Here is a 13,633-nt window from a genome sequence, read left to right as displayed (position 1 = left end):
TTTGATATTTTCCCATCGTTGCCTAAAAATATTCAAATATGTGTTAGCTTTATATGTGGTCTAGCCCGCGGAACTCATCTTAGTATAAGGAGCAGTCACGGAGCAAAAGAAGTTTATCACCTCTGAATTATTCAGTTTAAAAGTCACTGTATTTATCGCGAGCCGTATCCATGCACACGGGTACTTTAATAATGTTATTAAATTCAGTGCAAAAGTAAACCAAATAATCCTCATCTTAGATAATTGAGTATGCGCCAGGTCTGTAAGTTGCAAGGTTTCACATTTGCTACGGCTTCTATCTCCATCCACGGATACATGCAAGAAGCCTTTTCGTCCTAAAGTCTCTTCAGGCTCTCAGGGAAACAAGCAAAATGAAGGTGAGTATTTTCGAAACTTCTTTGGCTGTTGGAACATTAGTTTGCAAAGCATACTAAAACTGTTTGTTCTCAACTATAACACTTCCTGCTTTATTTCAACTTAATGAATTTATATAATTTATTTATTCCATAATCTTCTCCCTCTCAAAGTCACGTAATGATGTAAATTTGTGGCTTACAAGGTTTATTGCTAATACACTGTTATAGAGGCTTTTTCTTTTGTTTTTAATGTCTTTACATACAATTCTGAAACTTATCGGTAGCTTACTACCGTGTGATCTGCTTTAATATTTTTGTTAGTGTTCAGAAATCAAAAAAGCAATTCCATTCTCATTACAATGCCTTTAAAGATTGAACTTCAGAAATATCAATGTAATTCAAATCACAAGCCACCCGCCTTTTTATATTACAATCTTTTAAGTCCACTTTTTAAGATGGAACATTGGATGCGAAATACAAAACTTTCTTCTTGAAAATTATTGACGGAAAAAAAATGATTATTTTTTTTAATGTTTCATAAGGTATTAATAAATAGTACTGATAGTAAAATAATGCACACACACACACACACACACACACACGTATATAGTGGTGCTCCTAACCCAGGTGTCAACTGGGTGATAATTTGTAGTGTCACCCCCTAACCCCTTTCCACACGCACACTCGCACAAACCTTTTAATGTTGCATACAATATGAAGATCCTACCATTTTTAGAACCAACTCATTTTTATTTATTTGGTGTAACGAAAATTTAGGTTATAGCTAATATACATTAAAAGAAAGATAAATTATGAACGCATCGTGTGACTAACTTGCTATCGAAAATGAAATTTACAGCGTTTGATAGTTTAAGCATAAATTAAAATCTGGTATTATTTTAGAATTGAAACATTTATATTTTTCAAAAACCGCTAAAATATATTTTTTTGGTTTGACACCCCCCACCCATGGTGACCCCTCCCTTCCGCCTTCTGTAGTGACGCTACTGATATATATATTTATTTATTGATTCATTCATTAAATCTGATCCAGATTTCATTTTCCTTACTCGTTTCGGCTTTGTTCGAATGATTCTGCATGTTATGGGAAGGGTTGGCCGTTGCTTCTTGAAATGCACGCAACTGTCACTCAAGCCGTGACTTATTATTTATTCTATCTTTTTTGTAATTGTAAATTCATTGAAAAGGAGTCGTTGACTTTGCCGAAAGAAAAGACGATTTTATGCATGATCATGAGCATGAAGTAGTAAGATTCGAGTTTAGAAAGCCAGATTTATTATCTACTGCTGGCAACGAATAATAAGACAGAAAATAAAAACACCTTCAGTGTAAGAGGAAATAAGAGGAATTGAAACTGCTTGGAACAATTTGTACGGTTTAAAATTACATCAATGAAATTATTTTTAACTAGTGGTACCCGCACGGCTTTGCCCGTAGTTGAAAATTAAAAGGTCATTCGGTTCGCCTGTGTACAAATAATGGATGACGAATTTCTCGCCAATTGGCTATGTTCATTCGCTCTCACATTCCACGTCATGATAATTTCGTAATTTACTTGAACATCTTATGATAATTTTGCTCCGGAAAATGTTCTTAAAATTAAAATAGAAAAAGAACAAAATCGAATTTTTGAAAAATTGCTTCGAGGTGCACACCCCCATGCTACAAACTAACTTTGTGCCAAATTTCATGAAAATCGGCCGAACGGTCTAGGCGCTGTGCGCGTCACAGAGATCCTGACAGACAGAGATCCGGACAGAGGATGTTCAGCTTTATTATTAGTTATTAATTATTATTAGTAAAGATCATAATCATGAGGAAAGTATTTGCAATGTTGCTGGTATTTTATTTTATCATGGTATAGGAGCAAATTAAACTGAAATGTGATGTAAAAAATTCTCAGCTGAATTATGTATCCAGTAATAGCATGGTTTCTTGTTTTCAAAGGATTACATATGGATTTCTCTCATAATTTCTTCTGAAGTATAATAACAGAATGAAGAAATATGATTTAAAGTCTAAAAGTTTTTAGTTTTTGTCTCCATAAGCACTTACTTTAATAAGCAAACATTTACAAAACAAAATGGTTCTGCATAATTTTTAAAAAACACTTGACGACTCAACAAATGTCTTCCTGAGATTAAGCCAGTTTCAAAACAAAATCAATATTGAAATTACTATCAAAACAAAGTGGAGAAGGGGGAAAGAAGAAGCACAGACTAACTGATTTCACAGTGTCAAAAGCGGATCTCACTTAAAGCATACAAGGAGGTGACCCAAATTGGCGCTTGTTCAGTGATAATGCAGAAAAGGGTTTGAATCTTCACGCTTTCTGACGGACATCAAAAAACTTTTCACTCAGACAATAGGAAGATACACATTCAAAAGTGAAAGCCATTGTTCCTAAATGATTCAGGAGTCCTTATCGAGTAGGTGAGTGGGAAGCTTGCCCGGTTAAAAGGAAACGTTGTTACTCTATGTCCACTTTGTTAGTAGGACAAAGGTTTTTAACCTTTCAGCTTGCCTGGAACAAAGATTCTGTTAGCGATCTTTATATCACAGGAAGATGGAAAAATGTTTAGGATCAACAATCTGTTGAACCAGTAGAAGGCACGTAGGTAGTACTTCCAAAATGTCGAAAAAACATCACTACATTTTTCACGATTGTATCTATTTCATTTAACTCAAAACTTCCTGAATGCAGTTACTTTTCTTAGATGACAAGAAATAAAGAAACCTTATATTATTAGAGAATCATGCTGCTTATTATTTCAAATATGCTCTGTTTAAAACAATTGAGGCAGTGAGAAGCAAAGGGATGTAAATGAACATTTTCAAGTTTTGAGTTAAACGTCTTTAAAGATAACGTCCTAGGTAGGCTTTCATTGAATTTATTATTAAATCATGCTGTACAGCAGCACTTACCAGGGCTACTAGTACTATCTCTTGCCCCAAGACAGAGGAGGGATTCACCTTACTGGTTATCTCCAAATTTTTAATTTTGCCCCATACACACCCCTTTGCTTTCTCACTCCCTCAATTATGTTTGTTCCGAGCTGGATAATGACCCATGGAGATTAAAGACTTTTAAAATTTTAGTACCCCATATACATACATGCCGGGAATGAATTGTTGCGGGAACGCCGTTCGGGTTCAGCTTTTCAGGAAAAATAAATTCCCCTTTCCCATAAATTTGAGGGCGGTCATTTTCCAAGCTCGTCAGCTTGCGAGATCGAGATTCTCGCTCACGTGATCGGTTGTGATGTAGAAATGTCGCCAAGTAGTATTCTAATCTAACCTAGCTGCAAGCTAAGTTCGAGTAGATTAGAATACTACTTGGCGACATTTCTACATCACAACCGATCACATGAGCGAAAATCTCGATCTCGCAAGCTGACGAGCTTGGAATGACTGCCCTGGTCAGGACTCAATATTAAAATATTTCTCATTGGCACTCTGGCACTAAAACGTTTACGAATTCATGAACACTTTCTGTTGGAGAAACGAAATAAATACAGTTGAACAAAACAAAAGCAATAGTAAAAAAAAATTTAATATTTACTTTTGTCTACTTTTAAAAATTTCTAAGTGTACAAAACTACTCTCTCCTTGCATTTATTTATGCATTTATTTATGATATAAAAAGTGACTTGATTATAACATAAACATTTAGTTTAGTTAAAAATATGTCACCAAAATCTTTACTTGTTAAGACAAAGTAGGTAATAGTAAGAAAAGATAAAAACTTCGACAATTTTATTAAAACCCATCGTGATTTAAATTGAACATCAAAACGAAAAGTGTGGCCCGCTTCTTATTTTCATTGCCTTATTGCATCATGAAATGTGCCTCCTTGGCACATACCATTTTTTCAAAACAGTTTCTCCAACGCATCACTTACCGTGAGCATTGGGTTGGATAAATCAAGAAATCAGCTTAAAAGCATCGTTCTTTCAGACTAATTTTCCTTATAGCAGCCTTTCTCTTTAGATCTGCTTCATGCTGATCAATTAAGTTATTAACAAATGTTGTTTTTTGTGGAAACTAAACGCAAGAGTACCACGCTGTGATGCACAAACCACATAACATATTAAGTGCACGTGGTTCTGGTGCTGGGTACCCTGACTAAATGGTACCCCATGTGACTGAGAAGCCATTTAGTAAAAAGTCATTCATTGGCAAAAATGTACAAATAAAAATTCCCTCAATGAGACGGAAAATAACAAAAATCATAGGCTGATTTAGAACTGAGTTCCTTGGGGGAGGGGGGGGCAGGATTTTTTTTTTTAAGCAACATTTTTAATTGCCCTCCCCCCTCCCATGTTTTTGTCTGTTTTCTGTGATGCGTAAGGCCATTCTTTACTTTTTTATGTGTCGTTTTCATTACTGTGTGTAATCATGCTGTCCTTTTTAAATTGACCTTAAAAGAGAGGGGGCTGGTATTAAGAGAGTGGCGCAGTACTCCCTTTTAAGTGGGATATAGAATATCTCCAGTTTTAGGGGGGTCCGGGGGTTACTCCCCCGGAGGAAATTATCTAAAATGGATATAAAATTCTGCATTTTGAAGTTCTATAAGGGTTAATTGGAAATAATAGGCAAATAATTTTTTTTTTAAGTTTTACGCTTAAAAAGTGCTTTGTGATGCAAGTTAATACTTTAAAAGAAATGGTGCACAGATTTAGAGAATAGGTATCAAGAGAGTAACATACTACCCATTTGAACAATTCTCAATTTATACACTTGATAAGAAATAAAATTGAAGCACACTTTGCTTAGGAGTTTCAAAGACTTGTCTAATTATTTTCAAGGTTTGGTTGGTTAGATTGGGTTTTTGGCTCAAGAGCCCTTGTAGGCTATACTGCACGAATTCTTTTCAGGGATTTTAGAACCAATAAGTAATTTGCACTTTCCAGTCTCTGAAATTCAGTAGTAGATTATACAGTTCAAACTTTGTAAGAAACGGCTATTTTAAGTTTAAAAGAAAAAATTAACTTTAATTTCCTATTCAAAAAAGAAAAAATCATGATATTTTTTTTGTTATAAGATTTTAGAAGATAAGTTGTTACTATATGAACTCCTCCCAAAACTGGGGGGCATTGTCCCCTTTGCCCCCCCCCCCTATAAATCCACCCATGCTCTTCTGAACTATTCAAAAACGAAAAAATAGTGATTTTTTTTTTAATTTTTGGAAGATGTGTTGTTACTTTATAAAGTCCTCTCAAAACTGGGGGGCATTTCCCTCCTCTGACCCCCCATAAATCCGCCCATGACAAAAATAACACAGGATTTTTTATTTATGTATTTATTCATTTTTTATTTATTTTTTTTTATTACTATTTTTTTTTTTTTTTTCGAGGTGCCAGGAATTTTTAAACTGAGTTTTGGTACATTATGCGTGCTGGCTCTAAATGTGATAAGAGTTTTTTTTCCTGTATCAGCTCCACTCAATGAGATTCAGCGTAATTAAATTTCAAATTTTTGTCATGATGTACCTCTTCTAGGGGATTGCATATTCATACGTATAACCTGGCGTTTACATTTTGGCATGTAGTAAAGTTATTTTCGCTGCATTAAATGAAAGAATTAAATGCATATACAGGAGATGGTGACCTGAACATCTTGATTTATTATGTCCCATTTGCTGTGAGTGCCTATGGTAAATAAGATGTGATTTTTAGCTTTATTAAATTTTGTCAATGGGTGGCGCAATGAAGTGAAAAGCAACAAAGCAAAGGCAAGAATTTTATTTGTTCATTCTCAAGCAAAAAATGGCAACAGATAATTATTACGACAAATATCCAATTTAAAATTGGTTTTCCCTCACTAAAAATGCTGGTAACTAAAAAAAAAAACCTTTTGAACGGGTTTTTCACGGGGGCAATCCGATAATTATTTCGCGTAGAAAGAGCCATTTCATGCAATTCTTGGCCAATAAATAAAAATACACCTTGTTTTAGAACGTGAAAACAACTTAAAACGACGAATTAGGGAGCGTTCTAGTTATCCCTCGAACTTTGAGTAAAGTACATCTTGTGTAGCTTTTTGCAAAAATTGAACAAATTTGACTTTTCTTTTGATGAAATAATTGCAAGTTTGTGATTTTCTTAAAAATTAGAATTATAAACATGGGATACTTTTTCTCTAAACGAAAGGTACCCTACGTTCTATTCTGCGCTCCTGAAAACATGTATGCAAAATTTCATGACAATCAGTTGAGTACTTAAGGCGTGATAACGTAAAAAAAACAAACAAACTAACTTTTACATTTATAATATTAATATTGCATACATTTATAATAAAGATATAAAGGCCGAAAATTCTACAACAACGACTGTTTACTTAACAAACCTGAAATTAAAACCGTCGGGCACTCGTCGGGATTTAAAAGGCAATGAAATTCACCTGAGATTATTTTGGAGTCGAGTTTTGCCTGAAAAACCATGCGTGTAGATTTTCTTGACACGAAAAACAAGGCACCCATTGAAAATTGAATTACCGTGAGATACAAGGTTAATGAATAATTCTAGCACGCAATACGCAGTTTAGAAGAAAATAGACCATTCGGTAAAAAACATGGATGGACAAATAATGAAAGAGCTAAGTTTAACTGTTTTAAGGCAATATGCAGAAACAAACACGTAGAGATCTACTCCCCCCCCCCTCCAAGCTGTGAAAATACGAAAATACAAATACTCCTTGACAGTTTTTTAGCGGAATTAACTTCCTTTTGAAGGTGTGTAATGTATGAAAAGAGTGAAGAGAAATGAGGTAATACTAAAGTAAAAACAAACTTTCCAAGAAAATCGAAAATGGCAGAGATAGAATAAATGTGTACTATTTTGATTATTAACATTAGAATGTCTGACATTCTTGTTTGCCTTTAAAACTAAACAAATAAACATTCAAGTTAAATAGTCATAAAATGCTTATCACTTTTTTCCCTTTATTTTCTACTAGTGGTATTCGCACGGTTTCGCTCGTAGTAGAAAATTAAAAAGTCATTTGGTTCGCCTGTATATTTACAAATAATGGATGATGAATTTATCGCCAATTGGCTACGTTCATTCGCTCTCATATTCCACGTCATGATAATTTCGTAATTTACTCGTCCATCTTATGATAACTTTGCTCCGAAAAATGTTCTTAAAATTGAAATAGAAAAAGAACAAAATCGAATTTTTGAAAAATCGCTTCGAGGCGCACACCCCCATGCTACAAACTAACTTTGTGCTAAATTTCATGAAAATCGGCAGAACGGTCTAGGCACTATGCGCGTCACAGAGATCCAGACATCCAGACAAAGAGACTTTCAGCTTTATTATTAGTAAAGGCGATGTAAAATTTTGATTTAAAATGCAAAGCGGAAAAAAGCGTTGTACGTATTTCTGACTTTCAATTGTCTCTAAAATATCTTACCTAAATAGAATTAAATTATAAAACTGCAGAAAAGCAAAAATAAAAATATAGGTAAGTATTTTGTTTGAATTATCCTTGAACATAGCAACAAAATAGCACTAAAGCTAGTGGAAATTAAATTCACGCACTCACAAATAATGGTTTTGCTCACGTCATTTTCTCTTTAAAAGTACCAAGTTAGTGTTTTTATTTTCCTTCAAAATCACACTAATCTAACGCAACATTTCCTGTGTGCATTTCAAATACAATAGCCATTTGGAATTATCAACTCTTTCATCTTTTTTAACTTCATCTTATTTTCAATAATTATTCTACGATTTCCTTTCCACCACCATTCGTATTCAATCCGTATCGTTTAGAGAGGAAAAAAAAGTGTGGAAATACGTTAAAACTATGGGAAACAGGAAGGTTAAAACTATATTACCTCATAGAGAAAATATAGTTTTGCTATGATCTTTCTAATAAAATAAATAAAAAGTTCATCCGGGACTAAACGAGCTTAATTTCCCAAACGCCAATATCGATTTCGTACATCAGTTCTATTATCTTTCTCTTTCTCTTTTGTTTTGAAATCTAGATTATTTCTTTGAATTTACTCTTTTAATATTTAAAATAACTCTCTGTCAAAAAAATATATATTTCTTACTTTTCTTCAAATAACTTTATTGAAAAAAAAAAAAAAACTTCGCACGTCGTAAATTGCACTTAAAAGGACAAAAAAACTTTTCTGAGTCAAAGAATTTTAAGTATTCCTGTAACTTTCAAAAAATTCCAGGAAAGTGACAAAGAAACAAAGAAAAGTGCGGCTCAAGTCAAGAAGTGAATTTTTTATCATTTTCTAGCTTTTAATCATAACTTTGAGTTTTGAAACATCCATATTTTTCTTGTTATGAAAGTTTGGTTTGAAATGACTAGAACCGCACTTTTCTTCGTTTGTGGTGTCATTTTTTGGAATTTTAGAAAATTACAGGAATACTTAAATTGTCCTTTCTGACCTAGAGAAGTTATTTTGTCCTTTTGAGTGCATTATAAAAAGTGCTTAGTATTTTTTCAAAAATTCTGTTATTATATTCTTTTTAGTGTAAATGTATTTCAGAAATAGAATAATGTTACTATCACGAAACTACCTTATTTTTTCATATAAATGCTCCGTACTAAAAGGAAGAAAACCTATGTACGTGTCTAAATTTTTAAGCAGTTGGCACTAAAAACTAATCTTTGATCCTCTCTAGGATTTATTTGTTTGATAATTTAATTGAAACCATTTAAATATTAAAGGCTTCCCAAACTAATTTATGTTTCAAAACATATAAGTTACTCGTGATAAAGATTCTAATATGTCTCTTTACTTATCCCCGTTATCGATTATTGGCCTTTCATGCTTGCTCCAGAAAAGCCGTCATTCAAAATTTTCATTAAGATAACTATTAATATAATTGATGTAAGAGAACGAATATTTGTAACAATTTGCTTTATATTTAATCATTTAATGGATAAATTATATAAAATTTGCTGTTTTCCATCCCAACCGAAATAATCATTTTATTTTAGAATTTTAATTTTTCAGTGTTAAGTTGTACCTTAAGATTAAGCATATGATTTAGTGAAATCCAGAAGTCGCTAAGTGGTCTATTTGCTGAGATATCAGCAAAAGCAAACCTCGGGTTTTTCGGTGACAGACATGCCAAGTATAATAAAAATGCTTAAAAAGAAGACTTATCAAGAAAACAATAGCGAATTCATTCATTCAAACCGTTAGACGGTAATATTCAATAAACTCAAGCGTTTTCAATTAAAAAATATCAAATTAAGCACATTTTTAATGTGTATAAGCGTATACAAACGTAATAAATTAAAACGTATAATTGAATTTATAAGTATGCACCTATATATCCCAATATTTTGCTTTAAGGACGAACCGGGGCGTGTTTGGAAAATCTGTTTTCCATTCTTAGTTACATAAAATCGAATTAAACATGTAGAAATTAAGAGATGAATATTCAGAACGACGAGGAACGATTATATAACCGGTAAGAAAATTAGAAATGAAAGGAAAATGAAACGAAAACACGCACACACATACAAATAAATCGACAAAAAACATCTGCGAAAACCAGCGAATGGAGTGCAAAGTGTAATAAGTAAACAAATTGTTGATGAAGAACATTGAAAGAAAGTAGAAGTTTCCGGTGGTTCTGGTTTTAAAATTTAATAAATCAGTCTCGATTTTTACTTCCTTTTACAAAAAAGGAAGTATTGTATTCGCGAAAAAATTTTCACTCAAAAATCGACCTTAATTTTCATTTTGCTCACCCCCGAATGAATGTTGAGGGTTTTTTTTTTTTTTTTTTTTTTTTTTTTCGACTCGACCACACGTGGATAAGTGCTTAAGAACGTATAGACACGCGAAATATCCATTTTGACGATTCTCGAGTTAGTTACAACGAGTTTTCTCGTGACGTCTGTATGTACGTATGTGCGTATGTGCGGGTGTGCGTATGTATGTCGTATAACTCAAGAACGGTATGTCCTAGAAAATTGAAATTTGGTAGGTAGACTCCTAGTGGGGTCTAGTTGTGCACCTCCCCTTTTGGTTGCATTCGGGTGTTTCTAAGGGGGTCTTATGCCCCTTTTTTGGGGGAAATCATTGTTAATTTCGATGTAAACTCAAGTGGAGTTACAATTTGGCGGACACTTGGCGATATATCGCCAGTCTTTTGGCCGCCAAGTTTTGCTGCCAACTTGGCACCAAATTTGGCGATATATATTTTTTTTAAATCTGGTTTTAATTTTGCCATTGTTGGTGATACTTAGAGAGTAAACTATTGAATCACATTAAAATTACCAATAATGGGAAAATTACATTAAATTGGAGTAAAAGGAAGTCATGTGAGGCACACATCAGCTCGTTTAAAAAGAGATTTCAGGGGAGAAACAGATTTTTTAAATAATTTTATGAACGCATAGTTTTATTCATGTGTTTACACATAGAGTTTACCTGCCACTTAAATTTTCACGTTTTGAACTTTTCAAAATCGAACGAACAATTGCTCAAAACAAACAACGAAGTATGAAACTAATATGTAGAACAAAAAAGTTTTCGAACAAAATTTTGTTCAAATTGAAAATTGATCACCTCGAACAAAACTTTTACTTAATATATTTTTATTGATCACTTTTTTCCCCCTTTCAATTTTAAAATTTATATCACAACTATATTAGGATAATAAGGGTATTATTTAGCTTTTATTTACAACGATATTTTTGTGAGACATTTAGCTTTTATGCTTCTCCTTTTTTAACTCCGATGGAAAATGATTTTATAGCCTTAAATGGTCTGTAAAACCATTCATTAAAAATGTGTTGCAAAACGTTCAAAAAAAAAAAAAAATGTTTCTGCAAGTTCCGAGTGTTATAAACTACTTGAACTTGCTATTTTTATATGAACTTGCTATTTTTTTTTCTCAAGACGTCATAACTCCAGAACGAAGAGTGTTTTATTTTAGTAGTACTGGAGGAGCTCGATTAAGTGAAGCATTGGGACCAGACATTCTTCAGTTAATCGAAAACGCCGGATAAAAGAGAGATTAAAAATTGCTCTTTTTAAACAACAGAAACTCAACTCTGGATTTGAACGTATACATACTAAAACATACGTGCAAAGTAGGATTTTAAAATTACATTTAAACTTAAATTACATAATTATTTAATTATGAACAATAAATTAGTTCATTAGATGTCACACCAGTCAAAAAATGCAAAATGCAATGAAATTTAATAAGATAAAACACAGTCAACTTTAAATCGTTTTTGTGCTATAAATCATGCAGTACTTTTTACTTTTTCGTTCTTTTAGTTTAAACATTTAGTCGAACATGTATATTAAAAAAAAATCCCAATTTCCAAACCTTTCATTTAAGATTGATAAGAAATAAAAATACCATAAAGATATACACGGTAAATTTAATCTTTATGATGGGTATACAGGTGAAAAATTTTCCATAATAACCAGACCCTTATTATCGCATCCTAATAACTATTTCTTTTTTAATGCATATATCCCTTATTACCTAATCTAGAAAATCACTAGTCATAATACACTGGTGTGCAAAAATTAAGCACGAGACGGTTTTTTCAATATAACTTTGTACAAAAGCTTTCCAAATCAACACATTTAATACCGTAAGATCCCCAATACGTAAGGACATGTGTAATGTAAGCAACACTTACTAAAAGAGAAATCAGAGGGATAAAAAGAAGCTTTATTGAAAAAGTAGCATGGAGCGCAATGCGACTGAAGGTCGAAACATCCCTGTGATGGGTGTCCAGCAAGAAACATCCGGTCTTTAGCAGGGGATGTGATCTCCCCCGACTGCTAGGTAGGTTTCACAGCGTCTGCCCTTGCTGAGAATGAGGGTGTCAATGAGTTGTTGAGGCATTGCTGCCCATTCGTCTTGCAGCGCCAATTGAAGCTCCCGAATTGTTGCTGGTGGTAAGGTACGAACTGCCAAGCGTCTACCTAGAAAATCCCATACATGCTCGATGGGATTGAGATCCGGAGATCGTGCCGGCCAATCCATATACGTTCAATATCCTCACTCTCTAAGAGCTGTTCGGCAGCTACTGTGCGATGACATGGTGCATTGTCGTCCATGAAAAGGAACTGCGGACCCATAGCGCCTCTAATAAGACGCACATATGGAAGAAGAATCTCGTTACAATAACGGGTCCAGTTGACTGAACCTACGTCGAAGATGTGAAGGTCTGTACGACTACCAAGCGTGATGCCTCCCCAAACGAGAACACCGCGACCTCCATACCTGTCCCTTTCAATGATGTTCGAGGGATGATTGCGGCTTCCCCGCTCTCTCCAGATGAATATGCGATGAGAATCGCTACTCAGACTGAATCTGCTCTCATCTGTAAAGAGTACTCGTCCCCATTCATTGTCTCTCCAATTCTGGTGTTTCCGGCACCACAGAGAACGCCTTCTCCGATGGGCAGACGTTAGAGGTACACACCATATAGAGCGTCGTGCAAACAGACCACCACCGTGCAGTCTTCTGGCCACGGTAAAACGCGATATCGGTCGTCCAGTCGCCTGTGTCGTGTGTCTAGCGATTTCTCCCGCTGTCTGCCGCCTGTTTCTTCTGGCTTGTAAGACAATATACCGGTCATCTGCGGGTGTGGTTCCTCGTGTTAGACCACTACTGAACCCCCGGATAGCTGTTCCTGTAGTTTGAAATTGTCTCCAAAGTCGTAAAACGATGCTGTGAGCAATTCCGAACTCTGCAGCCACACTTGTCACACTGCGGCCTTCCTCCAACTTCCCAATGATTCGACCTCGGGTAAAAGCATCCAGATGTCGTCTAACAGATTGATTATCCGCCATTTCTCGCTGAGGCAGCAACTCGGTGTGATTTTAACTGCTATACGGCGTGGAATCTCTTTGCCAGAAATACTGATCTTACACCGACAACATGTTTTATACTACTCAGACACTCCCCCATTACGTCTGCCTGCATATCTGCGCATGTGCTACCGTACATCACCTTACTTAATCTCCTGATTGGTCTTTCTGTCCGCTCTGCCTCTTCGTTCAGCTGATATGCTAATTTTTCGACTTCGTCCTTAGTTTTTGCACACCAGTGTATGACGGGTGCAAATTTCTTCCCTACTTCCATTCCAGGCCATTTATAGAAACAAGAAACTCAACGAGTTTCTTGTTTCTAGAACCTGCCGCATCTGTGATTACGGAAAACATAATTTGGGTTCAATACGTCAAAGTTCAACTGATTTTGTTGTACATATTTTCACTATTTCTTTTGAAACTAAGTTAT

The 13,633-nt window shown here is 34.5% G+C and overlaps 1 protein-coding gene across 1 annotated transcript in view; it reads left to right on the top strand.

The window, feature by feature from the left end:
- The first annotated feature begins 290 nt into the window (after positions 1-290).
- The window catches only part of LOC129234117 (guanine nucleotide-binding protein subunit beta-2-like), a 44,423-nt gene continuing 31,080 nt past the window's right edge, over positions 291-13,633 (top strand). The window contains exon 1 of the mRNA XM_054868008.1: positions 291-377. Within this exon, the coding sequence (XP_054723983.1) occupies positions 372-377 (6 nt within the window). The 5' untranslated portion in view covers positions 291-371. The remainder of the gene's footprint in view (positions 378-13,633) is intronic.

This window comes from Uloborus diversus, chromosome 1 (genome assembly GCF_026930045.1).
Source record: "Uloborus diversus isolate 005 chromosome 1, Udiv.v.3.1, whole genome shotgun sequence".
Classification (NCBI taxonomy): Eukaryota; Metazoa; Arthropoda; class Arachnida; order Araneae; family Uloboridae; genus Uloborus; species Uloborus diversus.
The sequence above is the reverse complement of the archived record's forward strand: the minus strand, read 5'-3'. Positions and strand labels throughout refer to the sequence as shown.